The 20,065-nt window shown below is 37.4% G+C and overlaps 1 protein-coding gene and 1 non-coding gene across 11 annotated transcripts in view; both read left to right on the top strand.

Annotated features, from left to right (window-relative positions):
* TRRAP (transformation/transcription domain associated protein) overlaps nucleotides 1-20,065 on the top strand; it is a 114,653-nt gene that overhangs the window by 2,095 nt on the left and 92,493 nt on the right. For 9 of the 10 annotated variants that reach the window (XM_025040703.1, XM_025040704.1, XM_025040707.1 and 6 more), the window contains exons 2-15: nucleotides 228-388; nucleotides 820-869; nucleotides 5,882-5,992; nucleotides 7,006-7,110; nucleotides 8,152-8,235; nucleotides 9,571-9,627; nucleotides 10,907-11,032; nucleotides 12,272-12,349; nucleotides 12,545-12,633; nucleotides 13,487-13,583; nucleotides 14,344-14,482; nucleotides 17,476-17,554; nucleotides 19,060-19,273; nucleotides 19,950-20,065. The exon at nucleotides 19,950-20,065 is cut by the window's right edge and continues 221 nt beyond it. In XM_025040703.1, the coding sequence (XP_024896471.1) occupies nucleotides 289-388; nucleotides 820-869; nucleotides 5,882-5,992; nucleotides 7,006-7,110; nucleotides 8,152-8,235; nucleotides 9,571-9,627; nucleotides 10,907-11,032; nucleotides 12,272-12,349; nucleotides 12,545-12,633; nucleotides 13,487-13,583; nucleotides 14,344-14,482; nucleotides 17,476-17,554; nucleotides 19,060-19,273; nucleotides 19,950-20,065 (1,445 nt within the window). In that variant the 5' untranslated portion in view covers nucleotides 228-288. The remainder of the gene's footprint in view (nucleotides 1-227; nucleotides 389-819; nucleotides 870-5,881; nucleotides 5,993-7,005; nucleotides 7,111-8,151; nucleotides 8,236-9,570; nucleotides 9,628-10,906; nucleotides 11,033-12,271; nucleotides 12,350-12,544; nucleotides 12,634-13,486; nucleotides 13,584-14,343; nucleotides 14,483-17,475; nucleotides 17,555-19,059; nucleotides 19,274-19,949) is intronic. The other variant, XM_025040701.1, reaches the window with a different exon arrangement.
* Nucleotides 3,679-3,797, top strand: LOC112471990. Its single transcript, XR_003043489.1, has one exon. It is a non-coding gene; the product is annotated as a 5S ribosomal RNA (ribosomal RNA).

The raw sequence follows: 20,065 nt of genomic DNA, 5'->3' as shown, positions 1-20,065 counted from the left end.
GGAAACATGGTAGGAAAGGAAAGCATCTTTCCAGAACAATCATGATTAGAAATTAATAGATAAAATTTATTTAGGTGAATTTTATTGTTAAAAAAGCAAAGGGAATAGTATATTCTGGATTAATGCAAAAGTATTTAGATGAGCAGAGGCGTTTAGGTAGGATTTTCATAGATATTGTGAGCCTGTGCCCTAAATAAGTGGGCTAACCTATATGTTTCTTTTCAAAGGCTAGATGAACTCATGGACCTGATACTTTTCTTTTGAGAAACAAATTATATTGAAAGAAAAATGGCATTTGTTGCAACACAAGGGGCCACAGTGGTTGACCAAACCACTCTGATGAAAAAATACCTTCAGTTTGTGGCAGCTCTCACAGATGTAAATACCCGTGAGTTGATCCTTTTTGTTATTAAGAACTACTTTAGGGTGACTCTTTCATCTCTGTTTAAATGCTTTGCACGTTGACATAAATAGTAACATTAACACTTATCCTAATTTTCCCTTTCTCTGCCTTGTGGAGAAGCAAAGTGATGAGCATTACTGGCTGGAGCCCCAAAGAGGCACGTGTGTGTGTGTGTGTGTGTGTGTGTGTGTGTGTGTGTGTCTGTGTCTCTGTCTCTGTCCTTGTCTATGAATGCACACATATGTCTGGGAGTACGAATGTGTGTGACTGGTTGTAGGGAACTAGTTATGTGCCTTCTGTTGGACCATGACAGTCAAACTGATAAGATCTGATTGCTTCTCTTATTAAATCCAGTAATTTTAGGAACATTCTTAACATAATTTCGATTACCTGATGATTTGTTTTGCCATTTACAGCTGATGAAACCAAGTTAAAAATGATGCAAGAAGTTAGTGAAAATTTTGAGGTATGAGCTTTATTTATATTTTATATTTTTCATTTTGAGTTAAATATTCTCATGGACTTTCCTATTGCTTCTGTTAATCTTTACTAGAAACTCAGAAAACATCTCTTATTGTAATTGTATATTAAAATTGAAATTTGAAAATTTGTACACAGTGTTGTTCAACTTCTTCATACTAGTGATTATTATTTGGTTTTGGTTGGGTAACTTTTTTCATTTTTAATGCGGTAGCTCTTCAGGCATATCCTGTTAGGATGTATTCAAACATTTGCTGTGAACTTATGTTCAGGCAGTAGATGGTATGTTACTATGGAAAGAGAGCTGGATGTCAGTTTTGGCTCTATTATAACTTCTGTGGCCTTAATCAAGCAATTCCTCTCTTCTGGACCTCACAAACAACAATTTTATATTGTCCCTTAGGTCCCTTGGGCTCTGTTTATTTTTCAGTTTTTTTCTTTGTTCTTTAGACTGAGTAATTTCTATTGATTTGTTTTCAGGTTCACCAACTATTTTTCTGTCATCTCCAGTCTGCTGGAATGTTATTTTTAAATTAGTTTATTTTAATCAAGCAATTCCTCTCTTCTGGACCTCACAAACAACAATTTTATATTGTCCCTTAGGTCCCTTGGGCTCTGTTTATTTTTCAGTTTTTTTCTTTGTTCTTTAGACTGAGTAATTTCTATTGATTTGTTTTCAGGTTCACCAACTATTTTTCTGTCATCTCCAGTCTGCTGGAATGTTATTTTTAAATTAGTTTATTTGTATCTTTTTTTTTTTTTTGTATTTTAAAATTTCAGTTATTGTAGTTTTGGTTCTAGAATTTCCATTTGGTTCTTTATAGATTTCACTTCTCTGCACATTCCCTGTCTTCATTTATTAAGACCATATTTTCCTTTTATTTTTTGAGCATATTTATAATGACCGCTTTAAAGTCTATCTGCTAAATACAACATTCGGATACTATACAGGTTGAATTCTGTTGACTATAGGTCACATTGTCCTGCTTCTTTGAATGTCTAGTTGTTTTTGGCTGTATACTGGAAATTGTGTGTGCAGTGTAGGGACTGTATATCTTGTTATCTCCCTTTGAAGAGTGTTGATATTTTTGTTGTAGTTGGCAGTTACTTGCTGGCTAATCTCACTTAACTTGTGTAGCCTTGGTTTTATGCTATGGTAGGGAGGTTCTGTGGGTAGCCCAAGAAGTTTCCTCAAAGCTTGAAGTTAGACTGTTGGAACGGGTCTAGAAGAGACCTTACTCTAGAAAATGGTCCTTCTTCAACTGGACGTCTGGGGTGTTATAGAAGTGTTAAGAAGGTAGAGACTGTGGCTGGGCTAGACCCCCAACAACTTCTGACATTGCTTGATCTCATATCTCGTATCATCTCTAGCCCTAAAGCCTCTACTTTCTGGTAAGTCTCAGGTAGCCTTATGCTGCCTTACCTGTACGTGCAACCCAGCCTTCAGTCAAGGCCTTTGGAACATGAGAGACCATTTCCATTCCCATTCTGTAGTTTATTTTTCCAGCCACTTCAGCTGCCCCCGACTCTGGTGTTTGCTCTGCAGCTCAGCAGGACCTCCATGCTCTCCTTGGGTCCCAGCCCGCTGAGCCCCAGTTGGGCGGTTGGACCTAGGCAGAGAGCCATGGTGATCATGGGGCTCACCTTGTGAATGTCCCTTCTCTTGGTCCTATGCTGCCTCCTGTTTGGCAGCTGAAAGATGTTCTCTCGTGTTTTGTCTAGCTTTATAGTGAGTATGGTGCCAGTTAGCCTCAGAAGGCAGAAGAGAAAAGTCATATTTCTTATTTTTAATATGGGGTTGATAAAACCTTTCTCACAGAGTTAATTAAGATAAAATATTTCCTAGCCTCTGGCATGGTCACTTGAATTAGTAAACATTAAATAAATGCTAGTAGAATTGAATCAGATACCCTACTATCTGTAGTAATAGATACCATTTGAATTTGGTGTTCTTCCCCCCACTCCCCCCCCAGTATATGTGCTGCCAAAGCGAGCACAGGTTTTTTTGTTTGTTTGTTTTTTGTTTTTTTAATGTTTTCAAGGACTTGCTGTTTTAAACCGAGCTGGAAAAAACATCCTGAGATATTTAGAGATTGAGCTAAAGAGTTTTGACTTCTGCCCAAGTTGCTAATATAAGTTAAAAAAAAAAAAAAAAACCCAAAACTAAAAAGGTGGGAGGTAGAACAGGATACACCTGCATTATGTATTTTATTGGAAGAACTGTTAGGAGAGACCCAGAGCCCTGGCAGGTTTATTTGAGAGGCTGAAATCACAGGGTGCAAATGAACCTGTAGGAACAAGCACATTGGCCAGGCCTCTGAAAGTGGTCGTGGAGCTCTCTAGATCAAGCGTCTGACCCCTTTCGATCCCATTTAGTGTCTGACAGCAAGTTAGCTCCTGGCTTTTCTCGCAGATGTATTGATTGAATTAACAGAAGTAAGTGTTAGTCAAGCAATTTATTTGGGCTTTTCCAAACAGTGATTTGAAATCTGTATGACATAGTCATCTGAATTTAAGGTAAATGTCTAAGTCCTTCAAAGAATTAAATACTGGAATGACCATTAGTAGGTAATTCTAAATTACTAGCACTACTTTTCCCGAAAAAAATATTTAAGTGAAGTGAGTGAAATTAAAAAAAAAGAAACAATTCCCAATGATTTTAGGAGTCTTAGAAAATCATTTCACTAACCACTTAGAGGTAAGAGTCTAGGTTACATAAGGAAACCTTCAAGTTAGAAATCACATGAAAAGTTCATATGGATCAAAAAACTGGGGGCTGAGTTAAAATGGCAGAAGTCTACGGCCATGCCACCCTGAAATTGCCCAATCTCATCTGATCTTGGAAGCTAAGCAGGGTTGGGCTTGGTTAGTACTTGGATGGGAGACCACCTAGGAATACCAGGTGCTATGGGCTTTTTAAAAAAAAATACTGGCAGAATAACCGGGCAACTTGTTGAATGAGTCTTTTTTACAGAAGAAATTTGATACTCAAAAAAATTTTTAATAAGAGTTAATTTAAGCCAAATTGACAAATTTGCTAGGGGAGCAAGATCTCAAATACTCCCTGACACATGGGTGTTTTGAAGGCTATGGACTCAGTGGTCGATATGGGCATCTGAGCAGATGATCTTGATTTCTTGATAACCTTGATAATGTTCCAGTATGAAGCTTTTCTCTCTTCCTTGAATGTGGGTGCTTCATAAAAACTCTTAAGCTTTGGGGTTGAAGGGTGACCAACACAGTTCTTGTCCCCACCGAATTCACAGTCTATTTGGGGAGGCTGTGGAGGTACTGCACAACTCCTAGGGGTGCCTCCCACACAGTGTTCAATGCAAATAGAGCTCCTAGAATCGTACACTAGATTGGCCCTGGGGGAGCTGATGCTCAGGTGCCCAATCCAAGAATTGTACTTTGTTTTTGCCCCTTTGGCAGCACCACACTCTTATCTGTTTTTTGTTTTTGTTTTTGCCTGTTTTCTCTCTTTCTTTTTTTATAAACTACTCTTCTGAGATTACCTTATGTAATAGACAACCCCAAATATTTATCTTCAGCCCAGATCAGTGTCTTGAGCTCCACATGCTTAGATTTCACTGCCTAGGTGCCTCGTCTCATGGGCTTGTTCGAAAGTTTAACTCCTTTCTCTTATACCCCCATTCCTGCCATCCTGCTTGCTCTCTTTAGTGCCTTTTACATTCAAGCTTTCTCATAATTTTGTGCCTTTGCACATGCTTTTCTTAGAACTTTCTTCTTTTCTACTTTTCACATGGTTAACTCCTGGCCTTTAAGGTTTTAGTCTAACACCACTTCTTTAGGAAGGCAGTCTCTGCCATTGGTTCCATTCACAAATTATGTCCCATTGTTAGATGTTCCCTTAGTTGCCAGCACTTCTTCCATTATAATTCTGCACTGTTAGTTCTTGATATTTATCTTCCTCACCACACACTGCTGCTTTCCCCATCTCTGAGGGCATGAATTATGTACTTTCTTCATTTTTTCGCTATTGTACATATGCTATAGGAGCTCAATATACATTTGTTGAAATAGCAAGTGAGACCTAAAAAGGGGGAAAAAGACTTGGGTGTTAGGTACACTTAATTTGAATGTATTTCCAAAATTTAATGACTCTGACATTCAGTAAATTTTTTTTTTTTTTTTACTTCTCTGAGCCCCTTTCATCTGTGGAATGGGTATAATACTTAGCTTAGGGTTGTAGTGAGGCCAGAGTGAGAATAAAAGGCATATAGCACAGTGTTTAGCACATAGATGCTCTGTAAATAATGACAGTATTGAGCTTTTACCATAGACAGTGTTGTAAGCTTTACATATATTAACCCATGTCATCTTTACGTAATTCCCTAAGGCAGGAAATATCCTCTCTTAACAGATGAGGACCCTGAGGCACAGAGGTTAAGCAGCTGTTTAGAATTCTAAGTGGGATCCAGAAACTGCACTAGTAGCCATTTTTACTATACTATCTCCAAACTATAGTTTTGTTTTCTATTTTCCTCTTAAAATCAGTGCTAAATCAGGGATAAATAATATATTAGATTGGATTATAATCTAATTCATTTAGACCTAATTAGTAAATTGGATTTTTAGATTGAGATTAGTAAATTAGATTTTTAGTTTGTTTAGGCTCTTTATTTTCCACATGGAGAAATGCAGCCCTAGAAGCTAAATGACTTTTCAGAGGTCTTAGAGTGTGGCAGAGCCAGCCTAGAACTGGATCCAAGTTCACCATTTTACACAGCATTAGAATTTCTAGTTTTAACAGTAAATTTTATCATTTACTTCTCTTGAATTGGATTTCAGTAGCAATAGTCTTCCCAGTTTATTTAAAACTACATTATCACTAAAGCATTTAAAAGTTCGAAAAATTACTGTTGGCTCTTCTAAAATATTTTATATTCTTTTGAGGTTATTATGCTACTATGTGAATTTGAAATGAAAATATGTACACAAACTTAATGGGGTTTTCTTTTATTTTTACGTAATTAGAATGTAACATCATCTCCTCAGTATTCTACATTCCTGGAACATATCATCCCTCGATTTCTCACATTTCTCCAAGATGGAGAAGTTCAGTTTCTTCAGGAGAAACCAGCTCAGGTAATCTGTTTACAAATATCAATGAGAAAAAAATGTCATGTAGTGGGATTGCAAGTATTTATAAATTATGACAACTCAAAAAACTTACGGTTCCATTTAAAAATGAGAAAGGTTTGTCACATAAGGATAACTTTTTCTAAGGCCATTACCTCCTTAGTTAACTGTTTTGGTTTCATTTTGTTGAGGCCATCTCTTTTTATAATTTAAATTAATTTACATTTGCTGACTGTGTATGCTATTTATTATAAACGAATTAAAATATATACAGAAGAAGGAATAATAGTTTAATGACCCTCTCCATACCTGTTGTCCAAGTCTTATTAATTGCAATTTTTACAGTTCACAGCCAGTTTTGTTTTACCTGTCCCCACGTACTCTTTTCATTTCTTACCCACCTTGATTATTTTCAAACAGTCCCATATCATTTTTTCTATAAATATTTCAGCATGTATCTCTTAAAAATAACTTAAACATTACCATAATACAAGTGAAAGTGTATTGCTAAGTAAAGCATTTTTATGTTGTACTAGTTTGTTTAAGATGTATATATTTGATCTACCTTTTAGTCGTCAGCTTCATAGACAGAATCATGAAAGCTTAGTTTATGATAGAATTAGTCCTTGGGCCCATGATAATTGGAGAGGGCATTATGGGAGCTGAACTGAAATTATGAAGGGAGATCTCAAATGAAGTTATTTGTGTTTTGTTCTTAAATCCACTCCACATTTACACACAGGTGTCCTTTCTGCTGGAAATCAGTTGTGAAAGGAAAAATTTGGCTTATTTGATTTGGTACACAGTAGTAGAAATACAGAAAGTAATGGTTTGCAGTACAGGCTTTGGATTATCTTGAAATAACTGACAGGACTGTTTCTAAAATGGGATCCATCCTGTAGTATGGTGGTTATCAGTGCTAGGTGCAGATAGCTGCGTGACACTTTTAGAATGTAAAAGAATTACTTTGGAACTCTTGGAAGGGTTTTGTATTTACATTTTTTATTTTTCTTCACCAGCAACTGCGGAAGCTAGTTCTTGAAATAATTCATAGAATACCAACCAATGAACATCTTCGTCCTCATACAAAAAATGTTCTATCAGTGATGTTTCGCTTTTTAGAGGTAACCTTTGAGAATTCTTGTTATTTAGCGATATTCAAAACTTTCAATGATTTTCTTATCGTAAAATACAGTGTTATATAAACTTTCACTAAAGTTTTGAGTCACATGAGTAAAAATTCTTAATGTCCATTTTTCTCCATTTTTGCCAACCAAATTACTAAGATTATTAATTGAAGATTGTTTTTTTTTTTTTTTTTTGAGTCACTGATGGATTGATTAGATATAGTGGAAATCTTTGAAAATAAGTTGGGGGGGTGGTCTACAAATTCAGAGTACAGGGTTCTTTGGCTTTGTGTTTTCTAGTTTGTATGTCAAGCACAGTAGATGCTCATAATGAGTATCTTTTAAGAGTAATTTGTAAACATTACGTGGGCTGGTATAGATGCTCATATTCTTGGGGCTAATTTATCTGGTACCTGTTAAATTGACCTCTAAAATTGTTTTCTTGCTGTTCTCAGTCTTGATGTGTTTAGATTTCTGTTGTGTTTCTGGGCCCCTAGGAAAGATGAGCTTTGGAGGGGGAGAGAGTTGGATTCAGATCCTGGCTCCACCATGTATTAGCTGTGTCATGTTAGCGATGTGGCTTACCTTCTCTGAGCCTCAGCTTTCTTGTAGGTACAGTGTGCATGGCACCTCCCAAATCAGGGTGTGTGTGACATGTTTAGCACAGGCCTAGTACATGGTGGGTGCTTAGTAATTGTTTATTCTTTTGTCAATACTTTCAAGCAATGGAAAGTATCAGTTGAGCCATTAGTCGTAAGTTCATGGTGTGACTCATCATAAATGCCATTTGACTCATTTGTCAGTGTTACTCACCAGAGCTCACTGGTTGGATGCCCTTCAGATGGTCCACCAGAGATCACAAAAGCTTCCTGTCTGGGACAGCTGTGTTCTGTGGGTTAATGAATTTTTTAACAAATCAAACCTAAGTTGGTTGATGGAAGGTGTGTATGCAGAAAAATGCTTAAAAAAATAGTCTTTAATTTTTATATTAAAGTAAGTCTTCAGAATTATAACTCTTAAATCCTTTTTTTTTAAAAGACGGAGAATGAAGAAAATGTTCTTATTTGTCTAAGAATAATTATTGAGCTGCACAAACAATTCAGGCCACCTATCACACAAGAAGTAAGTGTTTATCCTAATAGAATTTATAAAGTGTACTGACACATTCCTTCTACTATGTAAATTTTACTCTCTCTTAGAGTTGATGGAACACATGATGCTTTCAAGTGTAGAAAATACAGCCTGAGTCGGGGGGTAATTGTTTATGGGTTTAACAGTTACCTTGTTTATTTTGAATGTGTATATGAATATTTAACTGAATTTGTTTAGCAGTTGATATGTGTTAACCAACCAAACAGGCAGGGTTCTGTTTGAGTGGTTCTGGTATTGACATTTGATGTGCCAGAGGTTCCAATCATTTTCTGTTATACGGGGGTTAAGATGTGGGTTCTGAAGTCAGAACTGCGTTTGAACCTCAGTTCTGCAATTCAGTAGCTTTGTGACACTGGGTAAACTTGTCTTTTAGAGCCTTTTCTGTGAAATGGGGACAATCACAGTATAACCTCAAAGATTGCTTGAAGAATTATAATATAAAAGTGAGAGTTCTTAGCACAGTGATTGGCACCTACAGAGTAAGCATTAAATATTCTGTTAGCAATAATTAATTAATACAGTATCTTCTCTGATGATCACCTTAGTAAATGGCTGTTGTAGAGAATTTGGAAATTAGAAGCAGAGCGATGAAATAGAATTCTTTACGTCTTAAAAACATTGATTTTCTTTCTTTTTTCAAACCTTATGTGTATATTTCCTATATAATTGCAATAATACTGTAGATAACATTGTATTTCCTGATGGTTTCTGTTCACATTCATTTTATGTATGTATTTTCTCAGTCATAAAAGTTCTTTATAAAGTTAATTTTAAATGAATGTATAATATTCTTACATATGGATGGCCTTATATTAGTATATTTAAATTATTTCAAAAATTTTTATTTTATGACTATTACCGAATATTTGTTTATAGTTCACATCACTTCATAGACTGGGTTTGTTAAAACAGAATTACCAGGTCAAAGGTGTTAATATTTTAATGTGCCTAATATACGTTGTTAAACTGCTTTCTGGAGGATTTCAGTAGTTTATGCTTTTTTCATAGCACCTGAGAGTCTCCCTCTCGTTGCATCCTCTCCAGCATGGTGTAGTATTACTTTTGAAAGGCAAAAAGTGGCATTTATTTTAATTTTTATTCCTTTGCTCTTCCTGAGTTAGAAAGATTGTTTTCTGTTTGTCAGTCTTTTGTATTTCTTTTTTTTGTTCACATTTATTGCCTGTTTGTATTTTCAGTCTGACATTTTTTTACCTGTTCCATGAATTCTTGTATATTAAGATTATTAGTGTTTTTCTTATTGTATTTTCTGTTTATAAATATCTTGTACTTTTTTTTTTTTTTTAGATTCATCATTTTTTGGATTTTGTAAAACAGATTTACAAGGAGCTTCCAAAAGTAGTGGTATGTTTTTAATATTATTTGAATTTGTTATTTATATTTATTTGTTACTTCCTTAATCTAAAGGGACTTCGGAGCACTTGAATTGAATGCTAATTTTAGAATGAGGAATGTTTAGTCACAGTCAAAATCAAAATCTAGGTTGATAAATCAGCTATTTAAAATTCTGGTTTCACTGTTTATATTAAAGATTTTATTTTTGATATAAAAGCAATATATTGTAGAAATTTTGCAAAAATTATAATTCTCTCACTTGTAAGCAGTCTTTGACACTGTTTTGTTTTGTGTTTCACGTAGTACTTTTTAAAGATGGCCGTGCTCACCGTCATGAAGCCTTTTTTTGGGGGGTAGTATATACTTTCAGCATTTTTCTGTATCATTAAAATTCTTTTTTGTATTGAAAGAACTCTTTCCAAGCAGTGCCGACAGTGTAAATAAGTGTGTGTGGAATAGAAGAGGAACGTCTCTTCTCCCTTTTAGTCTACTTGTTAGAAGTTGCTGCTGTTACTGCTTGGAACATCTTTTAAGACTCTTTCCGGCAGTCATAATTCTTAGTGGCCTCCGTAATTTCTGTCATGTGCATGTACCTTGACCATCTTCCTGTTGTTGGTATTGCCAATTTTAAATTCTTTACCATCACTAATAATGTTTGGTAAATATCATTGTGCATGAATTTATGTGTCAGTTTTTATTTTAAAGATTCTTTTATGCTTAAGTTTTTAAATGAATGTATGGTAAAATTGACTGTTTTGGTGTTTTAAGGATTTTGTTTATAATGTATAAAACAATTACATTCCGAGTTACCAAGTCGTGTCACCTACCATTTCAGTCAGAGCTTTTCATAAGAAGCTGTCCTGTTGAATGTGAAGTTCACATTCCATTGAGAACGAAGGCCGAGAGTGAGGTCCTGGTCTTTAAAAATGTCCTCTGTGTTTTGCCTCCATTTCTATCTTTGATCTCTTATTTAGAAGACTGGAAAGTGAATTTGGGGGGTGGGGGCCATTCTCCCCACTTCACTTAGCATGCATGTCATCTTTTCTCAATCAGGAAGAAGTTGCAGAAAATACTAGGACAAGTTTTTGTTTTCTGCTCTCAGAGGTGGAGAACGTTGTTTCTGTCATGTTGTCTTCGTGATCTTAGATAAAGAGTGCCCTGAGTACTGTGGGATTGGTACAGCATAAACACATAGCCAGTTGGTGTTTGCCATCATGTGTCAGGTGTGTTTTATTAAGAAATATTGTGTTTGACTTTAGGGAACATGATTTCTGTTCTTTTTATGTAGAACCGCTACTTTGAGAACCCTCAGGTGATCCCTGAGAACACAGTCCCTCCCCCAGAGATGGTTGGTATGATCACAACCATTGCTGTGAAGGTCAATCCTGAGCGTGAGGACAGTGAGACGAGAACAGTAAGTTTTTCAGTTTTGTTTTGTTTTTACTCATGTCTCCTGTACTTGGTAGAGGAAAAAATGAGATACCAACTTTTTTTTTTTTTTGAGGCAATACCGACTTTTTAGACCACTTAAGCTTTTTTATTTTTTCTTACACATTTGGAGGTATTTAAGATTAACAAATGGGTGTGCATAAGGAAGCATCACCGATTCTGCTGTGCAGCCTCAAGGTGGCGCAAGTGAACTGCTCACCCTTGATGTAGAGATATACAGATAAAATTATAGTTGAAATCCAGAATCACCTGTTGGGAGGAGCAGCTGACCAGGGTGGGGGCCTTTGTTCCGTCAGCTTGACATTAATGAAGTCCCTTTAAACAACATGAACTGTAGTTCAGTGCCTGAGAGCATGGGCTCTGACAACAGAAGCTCTGGGATGATGTTCTAGCCCTACCATTTGGATTTTCTGGCTATAGGACAGTTCATAAATCTTTGTTCTAGCCTTAATTTTTTCCCTCAATATCTGAAAAACTTGTGAAATTTTGTAACGGAAGTGTTGGTGTTTTCTGCAGGTAATGTATTTGTAGTATCTGCCATATAAATAACATTAATGAACTTTTACTATATTTTTATGACTGAATTAAGAATAGCGTCTATATTTGTTTTATTGAAATGGTTTTGCAGAAAGTTTTAATTTGTGCTAGGATAAACAAGAAACTGCATTTTGAATAAAGATTTCATTTCTTTGTTCTTCTTGAATTAGAAACTTATTTTCTGTTTATCCATCTTTTGTTTTGCTTGTCCATTGCCCATTTGTATTTCGAGTCTGACATTTTCCTTACCTGTTTTATGAATTATCTATTAAGACCATTAATTTTTTCCTGTATTTATTGTAAAAATTACTCTTTATAGGTATCTTTGGAAAAAAATGAGTAAATTTGTACTTGTTTCGATATAAGTAAAATAATAGATATTAATTTAAAGTCTTCTCAGATGATTTGAATCTTTCAGTTTTGACAAATTTTCTTGAAGTTTTTTTTACTATAGGCGATTACGTTGGAAAATATAAAACCTCTCTATTAAATGATAGTTTTATGTACTTTTTTTTCAAGGTAGTCTGGATCTTTCACTCCAGATATTTACAAAGACGTGTTAGTGTTCTCTTTATTTCAGTAGGGTGATGCTCAATAGCAGGGTACTGACTGGGGCTATTTTAAGTGCCGCAGTGGTGACCAAAGTCCTGTTTGTTTCTCTTAATAGCATTCCATCATTCCAAGAGGATCTCTTTCTCTGAAAGTGTTGGCAGAATTGCCCATCATTGTTGTTTTAATGTATCAGGTATGTGTATTAGTTTCTTGGGTTTGGGGCTTCTTATTTTATGACAGAGTTCACATCTACTTATCTGTGGCAAATAGACGAGTATGATACACATGTGCTAACTAATGCGATGATTCCTGTAGTTTCTTTGATATGCCAAATTATTTTACTGTAGCAGAATGTAAAAGCATGAAAGTCTGATGTGTTTGCTTTTAGCTCTACAAACTGAATATCCACAATGTTGTTGCTGAATTTGTGCCCTTGATCATGAATACCATTGCAATTCAGGTATCCGCGCAAGCCAGGTGAGAGTTCTCTGGACAGCGATGTAGCTGATTGTCACAGTGCTTTAATTCTTAGTGAAAACGCTGTTGTCACTTGTAGGACCTGAAAAATCTTAAGTAATAAAATTTTGATAAAATTACATTTCTTTTTTATTTTTTAAACTTGTATTTCAATGATAATTGTAACAGTCATTCTAGTTCTATATTTTGAAAAGATGAGCTAACACCTTGATTTTTGATGTCTTCTAAATGTAGAACTGTCATTAGATGTTGCTGTACTTGTAGCTATGGGATCGCCAAGCCTTTCTTATTTTCAGGCCTTTGTTCTTGCCGTTCCTTTCAGCATGAGTGCTAGAATGTTCTTTACTCCATTCCTCCTCACCCATCACCTTTGATCATTGACTAGGGGAACTGTATTCATCCTTTGAACTTTCCCAGTGAAGCTTTTTTTCCAAACTTTACAGCATCTCTCTTAAGACCTTTATCACTTACTTTCTTGACTTGTAGCCTATCTGGCTGAGTCATTTGAGGGCAGGATCTGAGGGGTCAATCAGCTCCAACAACCCTGTGGCCGTAGCACGGGGTCTTTCACTGAGCAATAGGTCCCCTTATGCTGTTGGCTGGATGAAAGGCTTTGTGGGATGCACATTGTAATTGCTGTGGAATGGCTCAGAGACCTGTTTGCTTTATGCCTCTAAACCTTTTATGTCGTTTGGAACTGCATAAAAGTGTAGAGTATTTTTTGTTGCCGCTATGTTGTTCTGGTCTGTGTAGAAATCAAACTTTGGGGCTCAGTAATTATTATAGGCTTTTAATTAATATTAATTTTATCTAAAGAGTTTAGAGCTAATATGTAAATTTTATTCTCTTTCAGGCAACACAAGCTTTACAACAAGGAGTTGTATGCTGATTTTATTGCTGCTCAGATTAAAACATTGTCATTTTTAGCTTATATCATCAGAATTTACCAGGTAAGTTCATTGACTTGTTTTAAGTCAGGTTTACTGACATGTAATTTATATGCAATTAAGTTCATCTTTTGTAGGTAAACAGGTCTATGAATTGATAAATTACGTAGTTGGTAACCACCAACATATCAAGTATAGAACATTTTCATCACCTTCCCGCCAATTCCCTTTTATACATTTATAGTTGACTTTCTCCTCCCACCGTCAGACCCTGGCAAACACTGAAAATGGAACATTTGATTTAAAAAATCTGAATTAGGTACCCCTTAATATTTTAGTCAGCTTGAGTTATGATGGTGAATTGCCTTCCTAAAACACCTCACAAGGAGATTGTGATTATAGCTTATTCTGAGTTGATTATAGGTGCCTCTGGTATCATTCAGAAATTGCATTAATGGGATGACTAAGTAAAGAATATTTTAAAAATTTCAATATTTACTTCTTCCTTTTCCCTAATAAAGAAGTAGTACATATTCATTATTAAAAGTTGGGAAGATTTAGAAAAATAGAAAGAAGACATCCATAATCCAATTATGTAAAAGAAACTACGATTTATGCTGCCACCCATCCTTCCAGTGTGCAATATGTGCACACACAAATGCTTAAAACTTTTTGTATAATAATTGTTTATTAGGCCTATTTTCTTAGTGTCCTTTGAGACAAACTTAATCTTATTGAATTTTTAAAGATGTTTATCAAATTAAGGTTTTTCCATAACACCTACCAGTCAATCTAACTGTGTTGTTTTCCTCTTATTTTTCAGGAGTTGGTGACTAAGTACTCTCAGCAGATGGTAAAAGGAATGTTGCAGTTACTTTCAAATTGCCCGGCGGAGACTGCACACCTCAGAAAGGAGCTTCTGATCGCTGCGAAGCACATCCTCACGACAGAGCTAAGGAACCGTATGTCTGTCTTGTCTGGCATGAGTCCTGTCCACGTCTTTGGGGGTGGGACTATGCTGACATCCCATTTATTTGTTGTGGTACATTAAGAGTTTATTAAGGGAACCCACCTACGAAGCATGTCTGTTGTCCTGGGTAGCGGCAAGATGACGTAGATGTCCTCTGCCTGACATGCCATTGTTGTGTGGAGTTTTTTGCTCGCCCCAGTGTTCAAGTATTTTAGGCTTCACTTGTCTTTTACTGCTGTCTTGGGTTTATTTCCCCATCTTTCTCTGCCTCTCTACCTTCCCCTGTCCCTGCCTCCCACCAGTGTTCTCCCTTTCTCTTCTCAACAATCTCATTATTTGATAATTTCCTTAGCATAGCTTATGTTTTGTATCCCTTGGTACTTTTCTGCCTTTTGACTATATATCTTTTTAAATTGTAAATAACCATTTGCTTTCTGATTTATAATTTTAATACTTTTAAAAAAATTTATCTTTTTTTATTATAGTGACATTGGTTAACGAAATCTAGTAAGTTTCAGATGTACAATTCAACAGTAAGGCATATATTATTGCATTGTGTGTTCACTGCCTATAATTAGATTTCTTTCTGTCACCATATATTTGACCCTTTATACTCCACCTACCTTCCCTCTCCTCTCTCTAATTTTAATACTTTTTATATTAGGTATGTCCAAACTGTTAGATTGAAGTTATATCCTGATTGTTTTGAGATAATAATCATTTCCCTCAGTAATTTTTCAATATTAAATGTTTGTAAATCAGAGCATATGTAAACCTGATTTTGGGCTTCCTTAATAGTTTTCAAGTATGAAAAAAAGGGTATAGTTTGAGTGCTTACACTTGAATTAAGTTGAGCTCACGTATTTTTAAATGTAAATTGTAGTGTTTCTTGTATGCACATATAGCTGGAAGCAAGTTATACTTAAAACTTTTTTTTTGAAATGTAACACATATAGCAAAGTGCACAAAAGAAATGTATAATTTCACCAAAAATTACAGAGCAAACATGAGTGTGAGCATCACCCAGGTGGAGAACTTGAGCACTGCTGGTGCTCACAGCCCCACTTGCCTCCAGTGCTGACGGTCATTGCACTTGTCCGGTGACGGCCACCTTTGCTGTTTATGGCTTTTCCTGTGTGTTCATCTCTGAACAATGTCAAAATAGAAGAGTTTTATAAGGAACATTTTAAATTCACTGAAGTGACTGGGTTGTGCCTTGAGTACCATCCTCAGATTAACTTTGCATCTTCCTGCCATTCGAGTAATAAGGACTTTTGAGGGGCGTTTGGGGAACTGTGTAGCAGGAGCTTCCTTGTTGAAGTGCTGACAGATTAAAAACCATTCTCATGCTTTCCATTCCACACAACTAGGTCCTCTTTTGAGGTCATAAGGCTTGGTTTCCGCCTTGTTCAAACTTGCTCCACAGGGATCAGTGGGAGCTCTCCAGGGGAGCTCTCCAGAGGTCGGTCATGTTAGACTTTTAGGGTACTTTGTTTTGAAGGCCGTTGTGGTTTCTGGACTTAAATAGATCACAGCATCACATCTCAAAAATGTTTATGTTGAAAGAAACATCTAAAGAATCATGTTAAATGATTGTAAAATATAATCATTATAAAATATAAAAATGTATGCATGTAGTTAAAACTTTTATATCCACAAGCATTTCACATAGCCTTACTTTTTCGACATCTCAGATGATATCAAATGTTAACTCGTTTGCTTTAATTCTGAAGAGCAGTCATTTGATAAAACCTGATGGGTTTAACAGAGTTGCCATTGTCCTAAAGATTCTGATTCTCTGTCGTGGAGGGACATGACAGTGCTGTACAACTTCATTTCTTATCCCTTCTCCTTGAATATTTACTCATCCCCTAGCCAGCCCTCCAGCATTTGGTGTCTGAGCCCTTTGCATCTTTCCTTCTGTGTGTCCTTCCTCTTGGCCACCTCACTGAGGATAGTCCAGGCATGTTCCCTCTCTGACCTCCGAGGGACTGCTTGTTGCTTCTCTCATTTGGCACTTCTCCCTTGGCTGCCCTGCTTTGGGAGTTAACCAGAGATGTGCCTTGTGTCTTTCCAGTGTACACATTTCATTTCTATCTTTGACCCTCAGTAGCTGTATGCTGGTAAAGAGTGTGCTTTATTTGACTTACTGAAGCTTCCATAATGTCAGGCTTGTTTCAGAATCTAAACGTCCTTTGGATGTTTGTGGCCAGAGTTTCCCGAGGGGTGTATGGAATAGAGGCCTCGAAAATGTAGATTGCCACTCTGTCTGTACATCCTCAGAAATGTGAATTGTCCCTGAGGGGAGACCAGCTTTTTCTACTCCTGTTAGATCTTCAGGCTGCAGGGGAGAGAGAGGAGGTTTGGTGATGGTTCCGTCTACAGGACTAGAGGGACAGAGGAGGCTCCGTGAGTTTCTAGTCAATTTCATCCGGGGACTTGGGACCCCTAACCTGGGACCTGTGCCAATGAGAACACTAAAATTCCCTAGACATTTATAATTTATATGGAGAAGTATCCTAATTTCTCCATAATGACTAACCATACAATGTTTAAGAGTGACTTCAGGGCAGTGGATAAAGGGGCGTTTAGGAAATACTGACCCCTTCTACAGATAGGTTTTAGGTGGATGGCAGCAGCTTTTAAGGATGATGGACTGTGACTCCTGTGAAATATTGGGGGCGGCTTCCCTGCTAGGGAACATGAAGCTCACTTTTTCTTAGTTTATTCTGATGTTGAATGTGATCTGACTGCATTTTTGTCAGCAGATGGCTTATCAAAGCCAGTGTCTTTGACTAAAACATGGTATAAGTTGCTTTTCTTCTCTCCTTTGCTTTTGACTAAAACATGGTATAAGTTGCTTTTCTCCTTTTCAGATCTGGAGTGCTAATTGACTACAGATTGGCTACTGTGAAACTATTGTTAAATAACTTAATCTATAATTGGTCTAGTTGGTGATATGTGTAATGGGTGTTTGTATTCTAGAGTTCATTCCTTGCATGGACAAGCTGTTTGATGAATCCATACTCATTGGTTCAGGATATACTGCTCGAGAGACTCTCAGGTATGAGATTAAACCCATGATATCTGGTCGATTAAATGCGAGGGGCAGCGATTCCTGGCACTTTATCTTATGAGCTATATTATGAGTATTTCAGCAAACATCGGCTGTTGGGCCCTCACTCCCATTGGATTTAGAAATGCAGAAATTTTTGGAAATGCTGTAGGTTGCTGTTTGTGCCTTAGCTTAAAGGGAAGAATCAGTAATTTTGTTTTAGCTGTAGGTAAAACTATCTGACTAGCATTAGCATTTTTTTTCTTTCTATATAAGTGAATCTCTTTATTATAAAGTAATATTTTGGTAATCTTCCAAGAAGAAAGAAGGAAAGAAAACCTTTTGGTTTTGCACAAGGAGCTCAAGTAACATGGATGCTACTTTGATATATTTCCTTCTAGCTTTTATTTCTTCCTATGCATTTTACAGTGCATAAGGTAAATGTAGTTGTGATCATGCATATTATTTCTCAAGGAGAAAATTAAGTCGTTTTTTACAATGAATCAACATTAGGTAATGAATGTTTTGAAAAATATGCAGAATACTTTGAATATGATGTAGACTGTTTACTGTGTTTGCTATATAAAAATTATAAAATAGTAAGACATTCTTTATAACTTGGAGTTGAGCTTCCCTGAAGTTGGACCTTAGATCATGTCACTCCTTGAAACTCTCCAATGGCTTTCTGTTGTCCTTAAAGAAAAACCCAGACTCTTGACTGAGGCAGCCACATCGGCTTCTTAGTTCCTTGGCTACTCTAGACAGTTCTCACTTGGGGCTCTTGTTGTTCCTATTTTCTTCATCTGGAAATTTCTCTGGCTTTTGCTCTATAGCCCCTATTTGTCCTTATAGCCTCAGAAGCAGTGTCACCTCAAAGGGGCATTGCTAGGTATTCTATCTAAGAGTGATTCCCCCACTGGTCTCTCTCACGGTGCTGTTTTCCCATCTCCCACAGCACTAATCACATTATTTCACGTTAAGAAGTAATCAGGTTATTTCTTAACGTGTGTGTGTCCCCTCTTGTAAATAAGCTTCCTGAGGGCAGAAGCTCTGTTACTTTGGTCACTGTAGTATCCTGCTGTCTAGCCCAGTCAGTGTCTGGCACCTGGCAGGTGTCCAAACATTTAGTGAAAATTACTTGATTGCTGAGGCATTTTTATTATATCCCTGTAAAATCGTTCTAGTATATCAATTATTGACACATACTGTTTATCTCTGAGCAACAAAACCCAGTCAGTGCATGATTGAGCTGGTAATTATTTCTGTTCATGTTAACTTCATGTGCCAGTGTTACTGTGACATGCATGACCTTGGAAAGTAAAGATTTAAGCACCAAGACTAGACTTTTAATCGTGTCACTAGGGAAACTGGAACCATATAAAATGTGCCCCTGACATGCCATCCCACAACACCAGTGGTGGTGTTCCTGGGCAGAGAATGGTTGAAACAGCGGCCTGCAGATGCGGCCCTTTGGGGATGTTGAGACGCGCACTAGCAGAGCTCTCTGCCCGCAGGCCCCTCGCCTACAGCACCTTGGCCGACCTGGTGCATCACGTCCGTCAGCACCTGCCCCTCAGCGACCTCTCCCTCGCCGTTCAGCTCTTCGCCAAGAACATCGATGACGAGTCCCTGCCCAGCAGCATCCAGACTTTCCTGGTGGACTGCATCCGCTCCAAGAGTGAGCAGGAGAGCGGCAACGGGAGGGATGTCCTGATGCGGATGCTGGAGGTACTGGCTGTCCTGAGAGGCCCCGCAAGCTGCTAAACTTGTACCTGTGCTGTACTGGCAAGTTTGTGGGGCTGCCGTGTTGCCAAGTGAACCCAGGCCTTAGACCACCTGGGTTCAAACCCCTGCTCCCCCATTAACTAGCCAAGTGTCCTTGGTGGGATGCTTAACTTCTCTGTGCCAGTTTCCTCATCTTTTAACTAGGGATAATCACAGCGTCTGCTTCAGGGGGTTGTTGTGGAGACAAGTAAAACCATGCATGAGACCTCTTAGTACAGTTCCCAGCAAGCCCCTGGGGCACCGTATAGCAAAGTGCCCAGTTAGCTGTGACCATCTCGGCACAGGTTCCCAGTTGGGTTGTGGGTAAGGGGTAAAGTGTGATCCTGCAGCCAGCGGGCTGTAGTGTGGACCGTGGAGCAGTCCTGAGTCTCCGGCCTTGCTTTTCAGGCCAGTCACCCAGCTATCCTGAGCGGATTCTTCACAGGGGTGGTGGAGATAGTCATACATCTGTAGTTACTGGAGGGAGAAAAACAGCACATTCTTCTTATTTATATGAAGCAGAATTATTTCAGCACATGGTTTCAGGGAGATTTTCTTGTCCTGTCTTCTCTGCAAAGGTTATTGGCCTGTGGAAGAGCAATGATTTTTGTCTTTTCCCTCCACTTTCTCTTCCTATTAGGTTTTTGTTCTCAAATTCCACACCATTGCTCGGTACCAGCTCTCTGCCATTTTTAAGAAGTGCAAGCCTCAGTCAGAACTTGGAGCCGTGGAAGCAGCCCTGCCCGGGGTGCCCGC

The sequence above is a fragment of the Pteropus alecto genome, unplaced genomic scaffold, assembly GCF_000325575.1.
Source record: "Pteropus alecto unplaced genomic scaffold, ASM32557v1 scaffold78, whole genome shotgun sequence".
Lineage (NCBI taxonomy): Eukaryota > Metazoa > Chordata > Mammalia > Chiroptera > Pteropodidae > Pteropus > Pteropus alecto.
Note: the sequence above shows the minus strand (reverse complement) of the source record. Positions and strands in the feature narration are given on the sequence as shown.